This window comes from Rana temporaria, chromosome 6, assembly GCF_905171775.1.
Source record: "Rana temporaria chromosome 6, aRanTem1.1, whole genome shotgun sequence".
In the NCBI taxonomy this organism is placed as follows: domain Eukaryota; kingdom Metazoa; phylum Chordata; class Amphibia; order Anura; family Ranidae; genus Rana; species Rana temporaria.
The window spans coordinates 8,727,742-8,746,868 of record NC_053494.1 but is presented as its reverse complement, the minus strand read 5'-3'; the positions used below and the strand labels follow the sequence as shown (position 1 = coordinate 8,746,868).

Genomic DNA, 19,127 nt, shown 5'->3' with positions numbered 1-19,127 from the left:
CGATTTCCGCGTCCGGTATGCAAATTAGCTATTTTCTGACGATCCACGAACGTACGAGCGGCCGTCGCATTCTTTTCTGTCGTCTCTAGTCGGCTTTTTTCGGCGTATAGTTAAAGCTGCTGTTTTGTGGCGTATAGTTAGACCTGCCATGTTAAGTATGGCCGTCGTTCCCGCGTTTAATTTGAAAATGTTATTTTAGTTTGCGTAAGTCGTCCGTGAATCGGGATGGACGTAATTTACGTCCACGTCAAAACAATGACGTCCTTGCGACGTCATTTAGCGCAATGCACGGCGGGAAATTTAGGGACGGCGCATGCGCAGTTCGTTCGGCGCGGGGGCGCGCTTCATTTAAATGAAACACGCCCCACCTACTCGCCGATTTGAATTAGGCGCCGTTACGCCGCGAGAGATAGACTACGCCACCGTAACTTACGGCGCGAAATCTTTATGGATTCAAACCAAACTGCAGTAAGGTACGGCGGCGTAGCGTATCTCAGATACGGTGTGCCGGGGCAGATCTTTGTGGATCTGCCCCAGAATTTTTTTTTATTTTTTTTTATTCATTTATTTATTTTATTTACTTTTGTTTTATTTATATTCATTCATTTATTTTATTTGTATTAATTTATGTATTTTATTTACTTTTTTTTATTTATATTCATGTATTTTACATTTATTTCATTTGTATTCATTTATTTATTTTATTTTATTTACTTTTGTTTTATTTATATTCATTTATTTATTTTATTTGTATTAATTTATTTATTTTATTTACTTTTTTTTTATTTATATTCATGTATTTTACATTTATTTAATTTGTATTCATTTATTTATTTTATTTACTTTTATTTTATTTATATTCATGTATTTTACATTTATTTCATTTGTATTCATTTATTTATTTTATTTACTTTTGTTTTATTTATATTGATTTATTTATTTTATTTGTATTGATTTATTTATTTTATTTACTTTTATTTATATTTGTTTATTTATTATTTATCATTTCAGGATCCCTGGAGATAGTCAGCTCTTGGGACAAATCGGCAGCGCGTCCAGTCCTGCCCCAGAATTTTTTTGTATTTTTTGTATTCATTTATTTATTTTATTTATATTTATGTATTTTACATTTATTTCATTTGTATTCATTTTTTTTAAATTTACTTTTATTTTATTTGTATTCACTTATTACTTTTATTTATATTTGTTTATTTATTATTTATCATTTCAGGATCCCTGCAGATAGTCAGCTCTTGGGACGAATCGGCAGCGGCGTCCAGTCGTGGCGCAGCGCCATGGGATTCCTGGAGGGAGGGGGGAGAGAGCGTGCTGGGAGGAGGAGGTGGGATCCTGACATCAGAGAAGGGAATTGGTGTGTGGGGCCAGCAGGGAGGAGGAGGAGGAGGAAGGACAGGGATAAGGGGGGAGGAGGAAGGACAGGGATAAGGGGGGAGGAGGAAGGACAGGGATAAGGGAGGAGAGGAGCTCTGCACTCTCACTACAGGCTCTGGGCAGAGAGGAGAAGAGATGGAGCTCATAACAGGTAGGAACTTTCTATAAAGTTGATGAAAACTTCTCTCTACTAAAGCTGATACAATGTAACTCTATCTGCCTTGTTATGTTATCTTGGAGCTCAGGCAGCTGGTGGGATCCTCTTACTAGTTGGAGTCATTGAACTTCTTCAGCTGTTGTGGAACTACAAGACCCAGCATCTTTCTAGGGTTCTGTAGAGTTGGGGGGGCGTCCACCCCACCCCACCCTCAGATAATCCACATTTAAGGAAGCTGCACCAGCTGTTGGAGAACCACAAGTCTCAGGGTCTTGCTTGGATTTCTGGTTTTATGGCTTGCTGAGGCTTTGACAATGAGTGGCCTGCTGAGGGTTGTGGTTCTCCAACAGGCGATGAAACCAGCAATGATGGAACTTTGCTGAGGGTCAGGTTGGGAGTTGTGGTTCCACAGTAGCTGACAAGCCACCTGTTGCTGCACTTGACCCTTGCTGAGGGCCCTGTTCCTCTTGGTACTTGTGGTTCCACAGCAGCTGACAAGACTCCCCTTTCTTCTATAGAACCTTGCTAATGTTCTGCTGAGACCTGTGGTTCCACCGCACCCCCTTGCTTCATCACAACTTTGCTAGGGTCATTCTGAGACTTGTGGTTCCACAACAGCTGACAAGCCACCCCTTGCTTCATTAGAACCATGCTAATGCCCTGCTGGGTCTTGTGGTTCCACAGCATTCCTTCAGCACAACTTTGCTAGGGTCTTCCTGAGACTTGTGGTTCCACAGCAGCTGAGAAGCCACCCCCTAGCTTTATCAGACTCTTCTTAGGTCCTGCTGAAACTTGTGGTTCCACAGCAGCTGACAAGCCACCACCTGCTTCATCCAATCTTGCAACGTTTATGCTGAGACTTGTGGTTCCACAACAGCTGACAAGCCTCCCCCTTCCTTCATTAGAACCTTACTAAGGTCCTGCTGAGACCTGTGGTTCCACAGCACCGCCTTGCTTCATCACAACTTTGCTAGGATCCTCCTGAGACTTGTGGTTCCACAGCAGCTGACAAGCCATCCTTTGCTTCCTCAGAACCGTGCTGAGGTACCACTGAGACTTTGTGGTTCCACAGCACCACAAACCATGCTGAGATTTGTGGTTCCACCCCATGCTGTTTCATAACCATGCTAGGGTTCTGCTGGGACTTGTGGTTCTAGGGCCGCTAACAAGCCACCCCTTGCTTCATCAGAACCTTGCTAAGGTCCTGCTGGGACTTGTGGTTCCACAGCACCCCCTTGCTTTATCACAGCCTTGCTAAAGTCCTGCTGAGACTTGTGGTTCCAGACCATCTGCCAAGCCATCCTTTGCTTCATCAGAACCTTGCTAAGGTCCTGCTGAGACTTGTGGTTCCAGACCAGCTGCCAAGCCATCCTTTGCTTCATCAGAACCTTGCTAAGGTCCTGCTGAGACTTGTGGTTTCACCCCATGCTGTATCATAACCATGCTAGGGTTCTGCTGGGACTTGTGGTTCTAGGGCAGCTAACAAGCCACCTCCTTGCTAAGGTCCTGCTGGGACTTGTGGTTCCACAGCACCCCCTTGCTTTATCACAGCCTTTATAAAGTTCGGCTGAGACTTGTGGTTCCAGACCATCTGCCAAGCCATCCTTTGCTTCATCAGAACCTTGCTGAGGTCCTGCTGAGCCTTGTGGTTGCACAGCACCTGACAAGCCACCCCTTGCTCTAACATAACCTTACTAGGGTTCTGCTGAGACTTGTGGTTCCACAGCACCTGACAAGCCACCCCTTGCTGTATCATAACCTTACTAGGGTTCTGCTGAGCCTTGTGGTTCCACAGCACCTGACAAGCCACCCCTTGCTGTATCATAACCTTACTAGGGTTCTGCTGAGACTTGTGGTTCCACAGCTGCTGATCCAACTTGGCATTCAATTCAAAAGCTTTATCCTGAAGGAAGATTATTGTAGACCTGAATATAAAAGTTCCTCATTTCAGGTCTGTCCTGAAATCTGTTTTCCACACCAAAAAAAAACCTAAATAAGGGTCCATTTAGATCTGTGTGCTTGGAGCTTTTTTTGTTTTAGTTTTAGTTTGTGTTTTGTCTTGTAATTTTTGATGGGATGGATAGCAGCCATTGACGGGGGCTTGTTGATACCTGTTGCCAACACTTTACCTGTGTCTCAATGTCACTGTGTTACCATTGACTTCTGTGGGCCTCCCAAAGCAGAAAAGTGTCGCCCTCATAATACCACATCTGCCCACCCCTTGTCCTGGCCCTGGATTTATTTTATATACATCTTGATCTGTTCACTATTTTATATTTTATTTTTTCCATTATTATTCATGGGCTCCCGGTGATGCAGGGCATGCCTAAAATGCAGACAACAAATTGGCTCCTAAAGAGAAATGTAAAGCTTCACAGGGGCCGTGAAGAATACCGTCCCTTCCCATATATTTCCACTTTTGTATTGCATTTGTGAATTTCTGAGACGATTTTTGAAAAAAAAAAAATCCCATCTGAGCGATTCCTGCATCATAGTTCTGCACGTGCTTCCACAACGTGCGTTAATGAGCGTAACGTGCTATTCAGTTTCAACGGCACCCAACACACCTGCATTTGTAGAATGATGCAAAGCACCATAGTGCGTTACTATAAGAGCCCATTCGCACACAGGGGGCGGGGCCACTTTGGGGGCGACTCGGCAAGGCGACCTGAAGACGACTTCAGAGGCGACTTGCAAAATGACTTTTGTAAAGAAGTCAATGCAAGTCGCCCCCAAAGTCGTACAAGAACATTTTTCTAAGGCTGCTTTCACATTGCAGCGTGGACCCACGGTGACGGTATAGCCGCGCTATTTGTAGCGCGGCTATACCGTTGTGTTTACCGCGATATTCGGGCACTAGCGGTGAGGTTTTAACCCCCGCTAGCGGCCGAAAAAGGGTTAATACCGCTCGCGTTGCGGGCGGTATTACCACGCTTTCCCATTGATTTCAATGGGAAGGCGCGGTGAACACACCGCTCCTATACCGCGGTAAAGATGCGGCTAGCAGGACTTTTGGAGCGTTCCTGCTAGCGCACCGCTTCAGTGTGAAAGCCTTCGGGCTTTCACATTGAAGACTACAGGGCATGATTTTTCATGCGGTATAGCAGCGCTATTTTTAGCGCTGTACCGCATGAAAAACGCCCCCAATGTGAAAGGGGCCTAAGTCGGTCCTCTTTTTGGAGGGTTCTTGGTCTTTTTAGGCGGGTTATTGTTTGTTTTTTGGGCGGATCCTTGTTTTTTTTTTTTGGCGGGTTCTTGGTCTTTTTTTGGGGGGGGGGGGGGGTGGGTTCTTGGTCTTTTTTTTATTTTTTTATGGGGTGGGTTCTTTGGGGGCCAGATTCAGGTACATTTGCAGCGGCGTATCGTATCCCGTTTAAGTTACGCCGCAGCAAGTTTCCAGCGTAAGTGCTTGATTCACTAAGCACTTGCGTGTAAACTTTCGGCGGCGTAGCGTAAAGCCGTCCGGTGCAAGCCCGCCTAATTCAAATGGGGCGTGTACCATTTTAAATTAGGCTCGTTCCCGCGCCGAACGTTCTGCGCATGCTCCGTTTGGAAATTTCCCGCCGTGCTTTGCGCGAGTTACGGCGCCCCGACGTGTTTTTTGAATGGCGACGTGCGTAACGTACTTTCGTATTTCCCGACGTCTTTCGCAAAAAAAAATTTAAATTTGACGCGGGAACGACGGCCATACTTTAACATGGATGGTGTAATTTTACACCATCTAAATAGCACACTTAACTTTACGACGGGAAAAACCGACGTAAGAGAATGCGACGAACGCGCGTACCTTCGTGGATCGCCGTAAACAGCTAATTTGCATACCCGACGCTGGAAAACGACGCGAACTCCACCCAGCGGCGGCCGAAGTATTGCATCCTAACATTCGAAGGCGTACGCCTGTCGGATCTTAGCCAAATGCCGTCGTATCTTGTTTGTGAATTACAAATTAAGATACTGTACGACGCGGCAAATTTGAAAGTACGCCGGAGTATCAGCAGATACTCCGGCGTACTTATTCTGTGAATCTGGCCCATAGTCTTTTGTTTTGGGTGGGTTCTTGGTCTTTGTTTTGGGTGGCTTCTTGGTTTTTGTTTTGGGTGGGTTCTTGGTTTTTGTTTTGGGTGGCTTCTTGGTCTTTTGTTTTGGGGGTGGCTTCTTGGTCTTTTGTTTTGGGGGTGGCTTCTTGGTGTTTTTTTTTTTTTTTGTGCATGTGGTGATGGCATGCTGGGTTGCCCTGGCAATGCTTTTTGGCAGCCTGGTTCACAATGGCATTGTAGAATACTACCATGCATGGCATTACGTTGCTGTATGTTTTGTGGTGTTAGAATAAGGTCATGTCCAATTTTTCACATACTGTGGTGTGTTGGCAGTCCATTCGTTTTGATCCAATATGTTGCACATCACCGCATGCTGATATGTGACCATGCACCTTAACGCACTGCAGAGGATGTGTGACCCTGACGCTGCCAATCCCTCTGGTCCTAAGGGCACACAATACACCGTGGTCATGAAATGGTTAATCTGTGCTGCACATGGCAATGGGCTTTAAGCGGCACCTGTCACTGATTAGGTCATTATTATGTTCATAGCTACTGCTGTGTATAGAAAGTATGTGTGCATACCACGCATGCATGGTCCTACACTCTGCAGCCCTCTTGTTGAGCGATGACCATTATTGAGTAACCCGGATCTCCCATCTATATTAATGTTCCACTCCATAGACACAGCCTGGCATCCTGAGCGGTACACTCTGACATTTGCCATAAATTCCTGGAATAGTTGGACCGCAAGAAGATTAACCGGTGCGTTCAGCCCAGAGAAAAAGCCGCATTTATTCAGACAAAAAAAAAGAAATGGGGGGGCGCACCAAGACTAAACCTTTTCCAGGACAAACCGCCAATTATAATCCAGGAGGGGAATTATGTCATAGGGCCGCGGTTCTCCAAATTACCGGCTTCCACAAGTGTGTGGTCAGACACGTAACGCCATAATTGTTCCTCTAGGACGATCAGAAGAAATATAATTTTTATTTTTTTCTGAAAAGTCTTAATTTTTATTTTCACTTTTTTTTTTATCATTTTGAAGTTGGCGAAATGATCGGGTTAAAAGTAAACTAGAATAATTGTGGTCAGTTTTTATTTTAAACTGATGTTTGCGGGCCAGATTCACAAAGGGATACGCCGTCGTATCTCTGAGTTCTGCCGGTCGTATCTATGCGCCTCATTCATAGAATCAGTTACGCATAGATATCCTTAAGATCCGACAGGTGTAACTGTGTTACACCGTCGGATCTTAGGCTGCAATTCCCGGCCGGCCGCTAGGTGGCGCTTCCGTATCTTTTACGCGATGAATATGCAAATGAGTTACGCCGATTCAGAAACGAACGACCGCCCGGCGTATAGTTAAAGCTGCTATACTGAGGCGTACTCAATGTTAAGTATGGGCGTCGTTCCCACGCCGAGTTATGAATTTCGTTGTTCGCGAATACGGATGGACGTAATTTACGTTAACGTCGAAACCAATGACGTCCTTGCGACGTCATTTGGAGCAATGCACGCTGGGTAAATTTGCCGACGGCGCATGCGCTGTTCGATCGGGGTGGGAACGCGCCTGATTTAAATACTACACGCCCCCTAGCCGCGGAATTTGAATTCCGCCGGGGGATTTACGATACGCCAGCCGCAAGTTTTGAGGTAAGTGCTTTGTGAATTAACCACTTGCCTCGCAAACTTGCGGCGGCGGATCTTAAATCGGATAGGTTAGCGGATCTTTAGATCCGCTAACCTATCTGAATCTGGCCCTGTGTGTATAATAATGTGGCGCTCTCCCCCCTCATAGGCTCAGAGACAGCAGGGGGAGCGTCTGGTTTCCGGTTGTTGTTGTTAATCACAGCCAGTGAGGCGGGAGCAGGGGGCGGAGCCAAGCTACGCTCTGTATCTATGGACACAGAGTTGGCTTGGAAGCGCAACCACACACTGCTTGCTATTAGGGGAACTTGGGGAGGAGCCAAGAGCTAGTGGGGGACCCCAGAAGAGGATCAGGTCTGCTATGTGCAAAACCATTGCACAGAGCAGGTAAGTATAAGTTTTGGTATTTTTAAAAAAAAAAAGAGGAAAAAATAAAGGGGGGGGTTCACAATAACTTTAAACCCCTAGGCGCCGACCGTATGCAAATATACGGCCTCTCGGCGGGTGGGCTCTAGCGCAGAGCGGTCACATATTGGTGTACCGATTTGCAGACACAGCTGTGACGAAAGCATGCGATCCCGGCACAGTTATTGGTGGGTAATGGAAAGCTTTCCGATCACGTGATCACTGTGACAGCCAAGCACGGCAGTCACATGATCATAAACCCCGCCCTGCCTCACGGCATCTGAAACCTCTTCAAGGGCTGGGAGGTGCTGGCGCAAAGGGGTGAAGCCCCTGTTTCACACTTGGAGTTTTGGATTCCCTTGCAGAATCGCTGTGATTCTGCCCGCGATCTCAAATTGCACTGCAATCACAAACTGCATGTTTGGGTTGCATTCATTTTCAATGGCACCTAAAGGCCCTGCGGTTTTGCCACAATTATTGCGCCGAACTGCAGCGCGAGAAGCTTGTCCTCCTGCTCTTTTTTGGGTGACAAGCTTCGCATGATGCGGATTGCTGTGTGATTTTTTTTTTATTTTTTCTATTTATTTATTTTTTAAGAATGAGATAATCGCGGTAAAACCGCACCGCGTTTTAGGTGCCATTGAAAATGAATGGCACCTGAACATGCATCTTTCAATTTGCAGTGTGATATGAGATACATTTAAAGGGGGTCTAATCCCTCTACGCTTTGTCCAAAGCCTAAAAGAGAAAAAGCTTTTGCCTTTTATGTTTGACGCTATTGAGCTCTGGAAAGTTTTTTTACAACAAAGGAGCAAATTGTACAAAAGAAAATGTAAAAGATGCCTAAAGCTCCATCTGCTGGCTGGATGAAAAAACTGCTATATATGACCTTCCTAAAATGTATGTATGTAGGGCGTTGTTTTTTTTTATTTTTATTTTTTAAGTCCTGATCACAAACAAAACTTTATAAAAACGATACTACTGAAAATTAAACAGGAATGTAACTGTCAGTTTTGAGTAAACGGTCTGTTATCACATTCTCCACTCCTCAAGAAGGGAGTGAGTAGAATGCATTCCTTAATGTGTCTGAAATTCAGTGGAAAGGTACATGGGCACTGAGAGGAATTGCTCTGCCAAAAATAACAAGACCTGAAGTATTCCGGTAGTGCCCATTTACTTGTGTCCAAAGGCTCCCTCCATGCCAAAGTGTCGGAATGATGACTGGAAAGAGCATCAGAAGATAAACAGGAGCTGGATGTGATTCAGCCTTCAGTCCTGGAAATAGGAAGCCTTAAAGCCAAATGCAATTCTCAGATCCAGATATTCAGACAGACGGACATTTGTACAAATAGTCTCCATGTTCATAATCCCAGTTTCCTGCTGTAGCAGCTGTGCTGGGTGTCTAAAGATGACTGCATTGTCCAGTCAGCACCAGAGTCTGACCACACTGGCCAGTCTACGCTGTCATCTTACAGACCTGGTCATGCCACGCCCCTTTGATTGGACACACACCCCTTCTCCACACTGACCAGTGCACTCTGTAGTCCAACAGACCTGGCCAGACACGCCCTCCTTCTCTGATCAGACACGCCCCTCTTCTCTGGCCAGACACGCCCCCCTCTAACCCCTCTAATGTGTATTGTTACAGACCTGGTCACACGCCCCCTCAGTTTAGACACACCCCCTTTTCACACTTACCAGTGCACTCTGTAGTCCAACAGACCTGGCAGACACGCCCCTTCTCTGATCGGACACTCCCCCCCTCTCCACACTAACCAGTGCACTCTGTAGTCCAGCAGAACTGGTCACACGCCCCTCCTCCTCTGTTTAGACACTCCCCCTCTCCACACTAACCAGTGCACTCTGTAGTCCAACAGACCTGGTCAGACACGCCCCCTCCTCTGATCGGACATGCCCCCTCTCCACACTAACCAGTGCACTCTGTAGTCCAGCAGAGCTGGTCAGGCCACGCCCCTTCTCTTATCAGACACACCCTCTCTCCACACTAACCAGTGCACTCTGTAGTTTAACAGATCTGGTCAGATGCCCCTCCTCCTCTGATCAGACACTCCCCCTCTCCACACTAACCAGTGCACTCTGTAGTCCAACAGACCTGGTCAGACACGCCCCCTCCTTTGATCGTACACGCCCCCTCTCCACACTAACCAGTGCACTGTGTAGTCCAACAGAGCTGGGCAGGCCACGCCCCTTATCAGACACACCCCCTCTCCACACTTACCAGTGCACTCGTAGTTTAACGGATCTGGTCAGACGCCCCTCCTCTGACCAGTGCAGTCTGTAATACAAACCTGGTCAGGGCTTGCCCCCTCCTCTGATTGGACACACCCCTCGCCTCTCTCCACACTGCCTGGTACACTCTGTAGTCCAGCAGGCCTTACATAGTTACATAGTTAGTCAGGTTGAAAAAAGACACAAGTCCATCTAGTTCAATCATAAAAATAAATAAAATAAAAAATTATCATAAAATCCCATATACCCAATTCTGTACCCGCAGTTGATCTAGAGGAAGGCGAAAAAATCCCAGCAGAGCATGAGATCCAATTTGCTACAGCAGGGGAAAAAATTCCTTCCTGATCCTCCCCGGGGGAAAATCCGATTGCCTCTCGGATCAACTTTGCCTATAATTGTCGGTACTCAGTTATATTCTGTACACTTAGCAAAGAATCCAGACCTTTCTTAAAGAAATCTACTGAGCTGTCCAGAACCACCTCTGGAGGGAGTCTGTTCCAGCAGACCTGGTCAGGACACGCCCATTTTGATCGGACACGCCCCTCTTCTGATCAGACACTTCCCCCCTCTCCCATGTGAGGATGCTTGTGCAGAGGGGTGTGGCCAGCACAGAGCTCTGGAGTGGGAGGACAAGACGTTTCCACTAAAAGTAAAACTCGTGCGCGTTGGCGTTCGTTTTTCATGAGGATGAGCTGTTTTTACATTGACATGCATTTTATTTTTATTTTTTTCTGTGCAGGCCACATCAGGGGGTTATAACATTAACCTTGTGTTTTTGATTGATAGATTTATTGCACTGATGTGTGTTGATATTCTTCTTATTATATAATAGCTGAATATTACAGAATGGATGCGGAATAGTTTGGGGACAGCGATGACAATGGTATTTTGTCCCAAGTCGGGCATTGCTGGAATGGATGGGGGCGAGGTGCTGGTTGGCATTACGACATGTAGGCAGAGACATAACATCTCAGGAATTTATGAGGATATAATTGAGGAGGAGGTGGCTCTGTAACAATGTATCCATTGTGTGATCCTCTTCTCATGTCTTCCTTCAATTATGGAATCTGTCATCTCTAGGAGCCAAAATATCGCAGTCCTACTTCCTCACCCAGCAACTTCAAGCATGAAAGGGACAGTCCGCCTGAAACTGACAATTCATTGTTTGGTAGATGCTGGAGAGTTACTCTATTGGTGAGATCCCTGTGCTGAGTTCCCGGGTCTGTACACCTGCTGTGCCCATTGTGAGGGGTTACCACCATCTCTATGCTGAGTTCCCGGGTCTGTACACCTGCTGTGCCCATTATGAGAGGTTCCACTTCCCACCATCCCTGTGCGGAGTTCTCGGGTCTGTACACCTGCTGTGCCCATTGTGAGGGGTTCCCACCATCCCTGTGCTGAGTTCCTGGGTCTGTATACCTGCTGTGCCCATTATGAGGAGTTGGTTATAAAGTAACAGGGTGAGAGGGGTCACAAATGAAGGACCCCATACTTACCGCTGAACTTGACCATGGCAATAAGTGTGTGGCTTCCAGAAGGCAGCGGCAAAAAGTCTCTCCCCAGGGAGAGAAAGCCAAGAGCCCCCACCCGGGGACAAACGGAGGGCATTATGAGGAGTTCTCACCATCCCTGTGCCGAGTTCCCGGGTCTGTACACCTGCTGTGCCCATTATGAGGGGTTCCCACCATCCCTGTACTGAGTTCCCGGGTCTGTACACCCCCTGTGCCCATTATGAGGGGTTCCCACCATCCCTGTTCTGGGTTCCTGGGTCTGTGCGCCCGTTATTTTCTGTAACAGAATAAAACAGGAGAAGCAGGAGCACACAAAGGTAGGTGGAGACCCCCCACATGAGGGCAGGGAGATCCCTGTATCATTACAGCACTTCCAGATATTCATCACCTCTCAGATCACAGTACTGTCCCCGCATATCCCTCCGTCTGCTTTTCTCTCTGGAAGGACAGCACCATCTTTTTGTTTAGGGTCACCATACACTCCCTGGACTGAGATGCCGGCCTGGAGATGACACAATCCTGATGGTTGTGCAGATCTTGGCTGTGTTCACTTATCTCTAATGCCGATCAGTCCCTGCTACTACAATATACAGTCTTGTAGCTCCCAGCTGTCCCTGATTTTTTTTTTTTTTTTTTTTTTTTTTTGAGGGACTGTCCCTGGTTTGGACCAATGTCTCCCTCGTTCCCATCCCAAAGTTGGGAGGTCTGCAGTCTGATCAGTGGGGGATGATAGGAGACTGAGGAAATACTACCTCCTGCCTGCAGTAGACAGGTGACATCATCTGGACGGATTATTAATTTTTTTTTTTTTTATTAAAAGTGGAGTTTTTCTGAGAAATGATCCCGTTGCTGTATAATGTGACATGTCAGGAATGCATTCGTGCCGACTTGTAGATCTACTGACCAGTCCACTTTAACATGTTGCTGTAGGAGGACATGGTGGAATTCCTTTAATCTCATGGTGGTCTTCTTCTTCTTTTAGCAGTGGACGCCCTGGCAGGACTCCTATCTCTGCCGCAGGAATCGGATGGAAAAGAGGCAGAGCGGCAATTGCGGCTTCAGGTGGTGATGGCGAGATCGGAAGCGGAGAACCTGGTGCAGGATTATGTAAGTTTTAGCCGTGGTTGTGTTTGTTTTACGGGAAGTCTCACACTGTTTCTGGGGGCTGGAGAAAAACGAAATCTGTATTGGTGCTAGGGACAAACGGCATTATAGGTCATTTTATCGTTTGCCCTCTGCTGTACTTTATGCCTTCTAGTAGTAAGCTCCACCATTTGATATTCAAATGAAAAAGACCAGAGCCTTTGGTGTCCATTGAGGCTCCAGTATTTGGCCATTCACTGACAATGAAGCACCTGGATGAACTGGGCTTAAGCTCCCAAATGACCATGCCCAAGCTTCTCAATAGAGCAGAGGTAATGCCCGCTGTATTGTGGGACGTGGTTGGGGCATGTTTATGCTCAAATTGGTCTCCAAACCTCAGCCAAGGGGCAGAATGCATCCCTTTTTTTTTTTTTTTTCTTGCTTTTAGCCCATGGGTCAGCAACAGTGGGGAAGAGTTCCTCCCATGGGCACCAGTGGTGGGGCACTATTCCTCCCATGGACCACAGGACTTTTTTTTTTATTTATTTTTATTCTTTATTTAAAGATGTGTCGCAGGTACAATAAAAATGCAACTTCTCAGAACTATCAATGTGAAGCACAACCATTACAGTGGAACTTTGGATTACGAGCTTGTAATCCAAAGTACTCTCCTATCAAAGCGACTTTTTCCATTGAAGTCAATGGAAACTAAAATTAATTTGTTCTGTATTGACTTCAATGGCATGCAATACAGCATGTGTCCAGAGGCTGGTGGGGCGCCAGAGAGCCTCGGAAAAGGCCAGAAAGGCCGAGGACAGTTCGGCTGACCTTGGAAAGACTCTGAAAGCCGAACTGTCCTCTGGCCTTTCCATGCATTTCTGAACGGCGCCGACGCCCCCCTTCCCCAACCTCAGGCCAAACGTGTTACTGCACACCGCTTTGGCCTGAATCCTGCTTGTTTTGCGAGGCAAACAGAGTTAGGATTGTAGGAAATGCAGTGCTCGTATTGCGAAACGCTTGTTAACCGCGTCACTCGCAATCCGAGGTTCCACTGTACTTTGTACTGTGTTATGAAAGGTCAAGACAAATATTGAAGGCAGTAAGAAATACAAAACATTCTTGTATGTATGAAACCCCTCAAGCAGGTTATACCCAAGGTGAGCCTGTCCGAGGGGGGGAGGAACCCTTAGATTGCCAGGCAACTCCGTCACGTCAAAGAGAACGCTATCCTGTACACACCATAATTTCAGAGGAGGAGTCAGTGAGAATCTTAATTGTGTATATTGGAGGAATCGTCCGAGAAGCGGAAGAGGTACCAGATCTCTATCTCCCCTTTTAGAAAGTTTGGAACCCCCCCTGTGTTGGTTATGGGGGCCCAAAAAAAACTACTGATACATCAAAAACGACTTGATTATTGCCTCCCACTGAGGAAGGATGTGTCTTCATTTGCCCTTCAGCCTTGGTCAAGGGCACAACTTCCATTGTGACAGATTTAGATCTTATCTAAGCTGTCTATTATTAGACTGTTCATTAGACCTCCTATAACTTGTAGATTGTTTTTCTCACAGTGACCTAAATCCTAAAATATTTTGGCCTGGCATTGTAACTCTCTAACGTTTTTTTTTTCTTTCTCCTTCTAACAGCTCAGCCAACAAGGTCCTCCATTCTCGGACAACTCCAAACCTCCTACATTAAAGATGGAGAATCTACCTGTGATGGATAGCATGGCACTCCCTTCGTCCCCTTGGAAGCGCCTATCCTTGAGCCTGTCTGCCTTCCTGTCCTTCAGAGGTTGGTTTGCTTCTGTCATCGACTGGCAGAAGTCGCTTAATCCTAAATCTCGGGAGCTTCTCAAAAGTCTGGAAAACTCCAGAATTCGATGCATGGCAATCAGCTCGAACCTTGGTGGTCTTCTTGGGCAAAATGACTATCCTGCTCCATCTTCGCCAACGGTTTCAAGCGCCTACAAGCAGAAAGTTGCTGGCTTCTTGGTTTGTAGAAATTATTATGACTTGCTCGTACAAACGGAAAAGGACTTGCTTATTCTTATAGCAGAGAGCTCCGTGTAGAAATCTTCTGATGTAACTCCCGTGCAACATCTAGTGTAGACCTGCCTACCTCATTGAGGATAATACTGCTAGATCAATGCTTTCGTGTCCGCTGTCTCAATACAGTGAAGGATGGCTTCCAAAATTTTCCTCCAGCTACTAAACTATTTTATTTTTTGTTTTTTTAAATCTGTGAAAATGGACTTCTTATGGGAACAGTTGGATTGTCTCAGATTTCCCGTTGTGTTAAGATTTGATACATGAGCCGGTTCTCTGTAAGGCTCTTGCATCGTTCTAAAAGTTCAACTGACCTAGTTGGAAAATTTAAGTCTTCTCCTCCTTTTTAAGAACTTTTTTTTATGAAGGGGCCACCTAACTTTCCCATATCAACCAGACCGAGTAAAGGCATATTAAACGTGTGCACACTGAAATGTTTCGGAATTTTGTTTTCATCCAAAAAATTTAAATTATTTAGTTCCGAAATTCATTTTTAATTTGTTTCGTTAAATGTATTCGTCCGAAAATCCAAATTAATTAAGGTTGAATCTGTCAATTGAAGGCTTATGGTGTATGTCGAATGTTCTAAGAAGATTCGACGAAGCGACTAAACTGTACGGCGCCGCGATCGTACATTTCCAGTCGAATGTTCTTCTGTAGCCTATGGGAGGAGCATTTCACCATGAATGTCCACTCGTGGCGATCGTATGTTTTTTGGTCGAATCTTCGTCGAATCTTCTGTTGAATCTTTTCTCTCTGTTTTAATAATCTTGGACTAATAAAAGCGGAGGTTCACCCTAAAACTATTATATACCGTTACATCCAGCATACTGCTGACATCTACAGTATGCTGGTAATTTTTTTTTTTTTCCTCGCTTTACTTACCCTGTTATAGTTCTTTTCACCCGGCTTCCAGGTTCTCACTGTCCCGGGGAGTAGGCGTTCCTATTAACCACTTAAGGCCCTCCTCCTGCACATATACGTCGGCAGAATGGCACGGCTGGGCACATGTACGTACAGGTATGTCCTGTACTAGTACCCAGCCGTGGGTCGCGACCTGGTGCGAAGCTCCGGGACCGCGGGTCCCGCGGACCCGATCGCCGCTGGAGTGCGGCGATCGGTCCCCGGAGCTGAAGAACAGGGAGAGCTGTGTGTAAACACGGCTTCCCCGTTCTTCACTGTGGCGGCTGCATCAATCATGTGATCCCTTTTATAGGGAGACACGATCGATGACGTCAGACCTACAGCCACACCCCCCTACAGTTGTAAACACACACTAGGTGAAACTAAACTCCTTCAGCGCACCCTTGTGGTTAACTCCCAAACTGCAACTGTCATTTTCACAATAAACAATGCAATTTAAATGCATTTTTTGCTGTGAAAATGACAATGGTCCCAAAAATGTGTCAAAAGTGTCCACCATAATATCGCAGTCACGAAAAAAATCGCTGATCGCTGCCATTAGTAGTAAAAAAAAAAAAAAAAAAAAAAAATTATAATGCAATAAAACTATCCCCTATTTTGTAAACGCTATAAATTTTGCGCAAACCAACCGATAAACGCTTATTGCTATTTCTTTTACCAAAAATATGTAGAAGAATACGTATCGGCCTAAACTGAGGAAAAAAATGTTTTTTTATATATTTTTTGGGGGATATTTATTATAGCAAAAAGTAAGAAATATTGCATTTTTTTCAAAACTGTCGCTCTATTTTTGTTTATAGCGCAAAAAATAAAAACCGCAGAGGTGATCAAATACCACCAAAAGGAAGCCAATTTTGTTTGGGAGCCACGTCGCATGACCACGCAATTGTCTGTTAAAGCGACACAGTTCCGAATGGCAAAAAGGGGCAAGGTCCTTTAGCAGAATTTTGGTCTGGGTCTTAAGTGGTTAAGATGCGTAGATGATTGACGTGCGGGTAAGGCACGTAACGTGTTCCGAAAATAGACGATCTGGGACTCGGCATTATACGGCGCCTGCGCAGTCAGCTCTACACGGCAGGCGCAGGCGCCGTATAGCGCCGAGTCCTAGTTCGTCTATTTTCGGGAACGCGTGACGTGCCTTACCCGCACGTCAATCATCTACCCCTCTTCATAGGAACGCCTACTCCCCGCGGGAGTGAGAACTCAGAGCCGATAACAGGGTAAGTATAACAGGGTAAGTACAGCGGAAAAAAAAATACCAGCATACTGTAGATGTCAGCAGTAGGCTGGATCTAATGGTATATAGATGATTTTTAGGGTGAACCTCCGCTTTAAGGTTAGGCACATTCAACTGCAGGTTCTATAGACACAGATCGCTATCATCACCGTCCTGTCGAATCTTCTATCTATAGCGAACTGTTGTCGCAACTAAATGAAAATAAAGGATTTTTTTTTATGTGGGATCTTTCGGATTTCGGACTATGCACATTCGTTATCGTTAAAACAAACGCGAAATTCGGACGAATGCATTCGGACGAAAACAAATGCACATGTATAATGCCGCGTACACACGATCGGAATTTCCAATGAAAAAAGTCCGATGGATTTTTTTTCATCGGAAATTCCGATCGCGTGTGTGGGACCCATTGGACTTTTTTCTGTCTGTGTTTAGAAATAGAACATGTTGTTGTTTGTTTTTTTCCAATGGGGGGGGGGGGGGGGTGACTAAGGGAAATACCTATTGTCTGTGTGCAACTCCGACGGAGGAAAAAACCAACGCATGCTCAGAACCGGAGTCGACGTATGCTCGGAAGCATTGAACTTCATTTTTCTCGGCTCGTCGTGGTGTTTTACGTCGCTGTGTTTTGGATGATCGGAATTTGGCCTGACAGTGTGTATGGAAGACGGCTTGAATGGAATCCCGCCGAAAAATTCCCTCGGATTTTAGGCCATCGGAAATTTCGATCGTATGTACGGGGCATAAGAAATATCTATTTTGTCAACTTATTTCATAGGAACTTTAGAAGGTCCCTCCAAACACACCTTTTCACGATTTTATGAAGATTCATCTTTTTCTAGTTAAATCTGAGGATCTCCTTTCCGAAGAACCACGTAACCTTCGTCAATACCTAAAAGCAAACCAACCAGCTCGGCACGGTGAAGAAATCCGGTTTTATCAGAAATTTTTGTTTTAAGTAACTTTTGTAAAGGTTCCGCAAATATGTCTCTGGGCTGATCTGAAGATTCACCGAAACCTTTTTTGCAGTCACCAGAGAGGCCCATCTTCTCCAAACGTAATCCACTGGAATTTCTGTTTATTTATAAAGACTTTTTTTTTATTTTTTACTGAAATCTGATTCCACTGAGATTACCACGGCTCAGGAGGGAATGTTCTCCAACGATTGAGGATTGGGGTTACAACTGGCTGGCAGCCAAGCCCTCAATTCTAGTGGCACAAAGGATTTGATGGTTTTTGGAAGGACTGACAAGAGTCTTGGATTACAGGTTTATAAACAAAGTACATGCGGTTTAATATTACTGTCAAAACCCTCAATCATTCTTTTTAACACTGTATTCTGCTTTCCAGTTCTGTGAAGTATTTTAATAAGTATCGGGAATTGTCAATCGCTTTATACCACAGCTTAACAGAATTTTTTTTTATATATAATGTACCTGTTTTTTAATAAAAAGTTTGCAAAAATGATGAATTGTGGATATTTTTTTCAAGCTTGAAAAGGGGTTCTGTGGTCTTATAATCGAGTCCTTTTTAAAGCGGAATTACACTGCAGCTGAACAACACTAATCAAGAACACCATTTTGAATAACATTTTTTAATATTCAAACAAACTCCCCCACCCATCCATGTCTCAATGCTTTATTTTGTGGAGAAATCACTTTGAAAAACACCCTTCTGGCATTTCTGCCCATGGCTGTCTTGCATAAGGGCAGATAATTAATGTAGCATTTACTTCCTGGAAGCCATCTGCCCTCAGCTCAGGCATGCAGGCAGGAGGGTGTGGTTAGCTGATAACTCCTCCCTCACTCTTTCCTTCCTTCCCTCCTTCTCCCTTTCTTTCTTCCCTCCCTCCTTCTCCCTTTTTCTTCCCTCCCTCCTTCTCCCTTTTTCTTCCCTCCCTCCTTCTCCCTTTTTCTTCCCTCCCTCCCTCCTTCTCCCTTTTTCTTCCCTCCCTCCCTTCTCCCTTTTTCTTCCCTCCCTCCCTTCTCCCTTTTTCTTCCCTCCCTCCCTTCTCCCTTTTTCTTCCCTCCCTCCCTTCTCCCTTTTTCTTCCCTCCCTCCCTTCTCCCTTTTTCTTCCCTCCCTCCCTTCTCCCTTTTTCTTCCCTCCCTCCTTCTCCCTTTTTCTTCCCTCCCTCCTTCTCCCTTTCTCCCCTTCCTTTTTCTTCCCTCTCTCCTTCTCCCTTCCTTTTTCTTCCCTCTCTCCCCTTCCTTTTTCTTCCCTCTCTCCTTCTCCCTTTCTTTCTTCCCTCTCTCTCCTTCTCCCTTTCTTTCTTCCCTCTCTCCTTCTCCCTTTCTTTCTTCCCTCTCTCCTTCTCCCTTTCTTTCTTCCCTCTCTCCTTCTCCCTCCCTCCTTCTCCTTTAAGACCCTATTACTGGTCGTGAAATTTGACCGACCACACCCACTATTTCATGTGATTTTGGAGAGTGTGTGTGTG

At 45.5% G+C, this 19,127-nt stretch overlaps 1 protein-coding gene across 2 annotated transcripts; it reads left to right on the top strand.

Annotated features, from left to right (window-relative positions):
- Nucleotides 1–1,459: 1,459 nt before the first annotated feature.
- On the top strand, nucleotides 1,460–15,027 carry LOC120943014 (cardiotrophin-2-like). Of its 2 annotated transcripts, none has more exons than XM_040356052.1 (3): nucleotides 1,460–1,543; nucleotides 12,385–12,509; nucleotides 14,129–15,026. In XM_040356052.1, the coding sequence occupies exons 1-3, from the start codon at nucleotides 1,528–1,530 to the stop codon at nucleotides 14,552–14,554; spliced, it is 567 nt and encodes a 188-aa protein (XP_040211986.1). In that variant the 5' UTR covers nucleotides 1,460–1,527; the 3' UTR covers nucleotides 14,555–15,026. The 2 variants fall into 2 exon arrangements, with proteins under 2 accessions (XP_040211986.1, XP_040211987.1); XM_040356053.1 differs by having other exon boundaries at nucleotides 1,480–1,543; nucleotides 12,388–12,509; nucleotides 14,129–15,027.
- The last annotated feature ends 4,100 nt before the right edge of the window (nucleotides 15,028–19,127 follow it).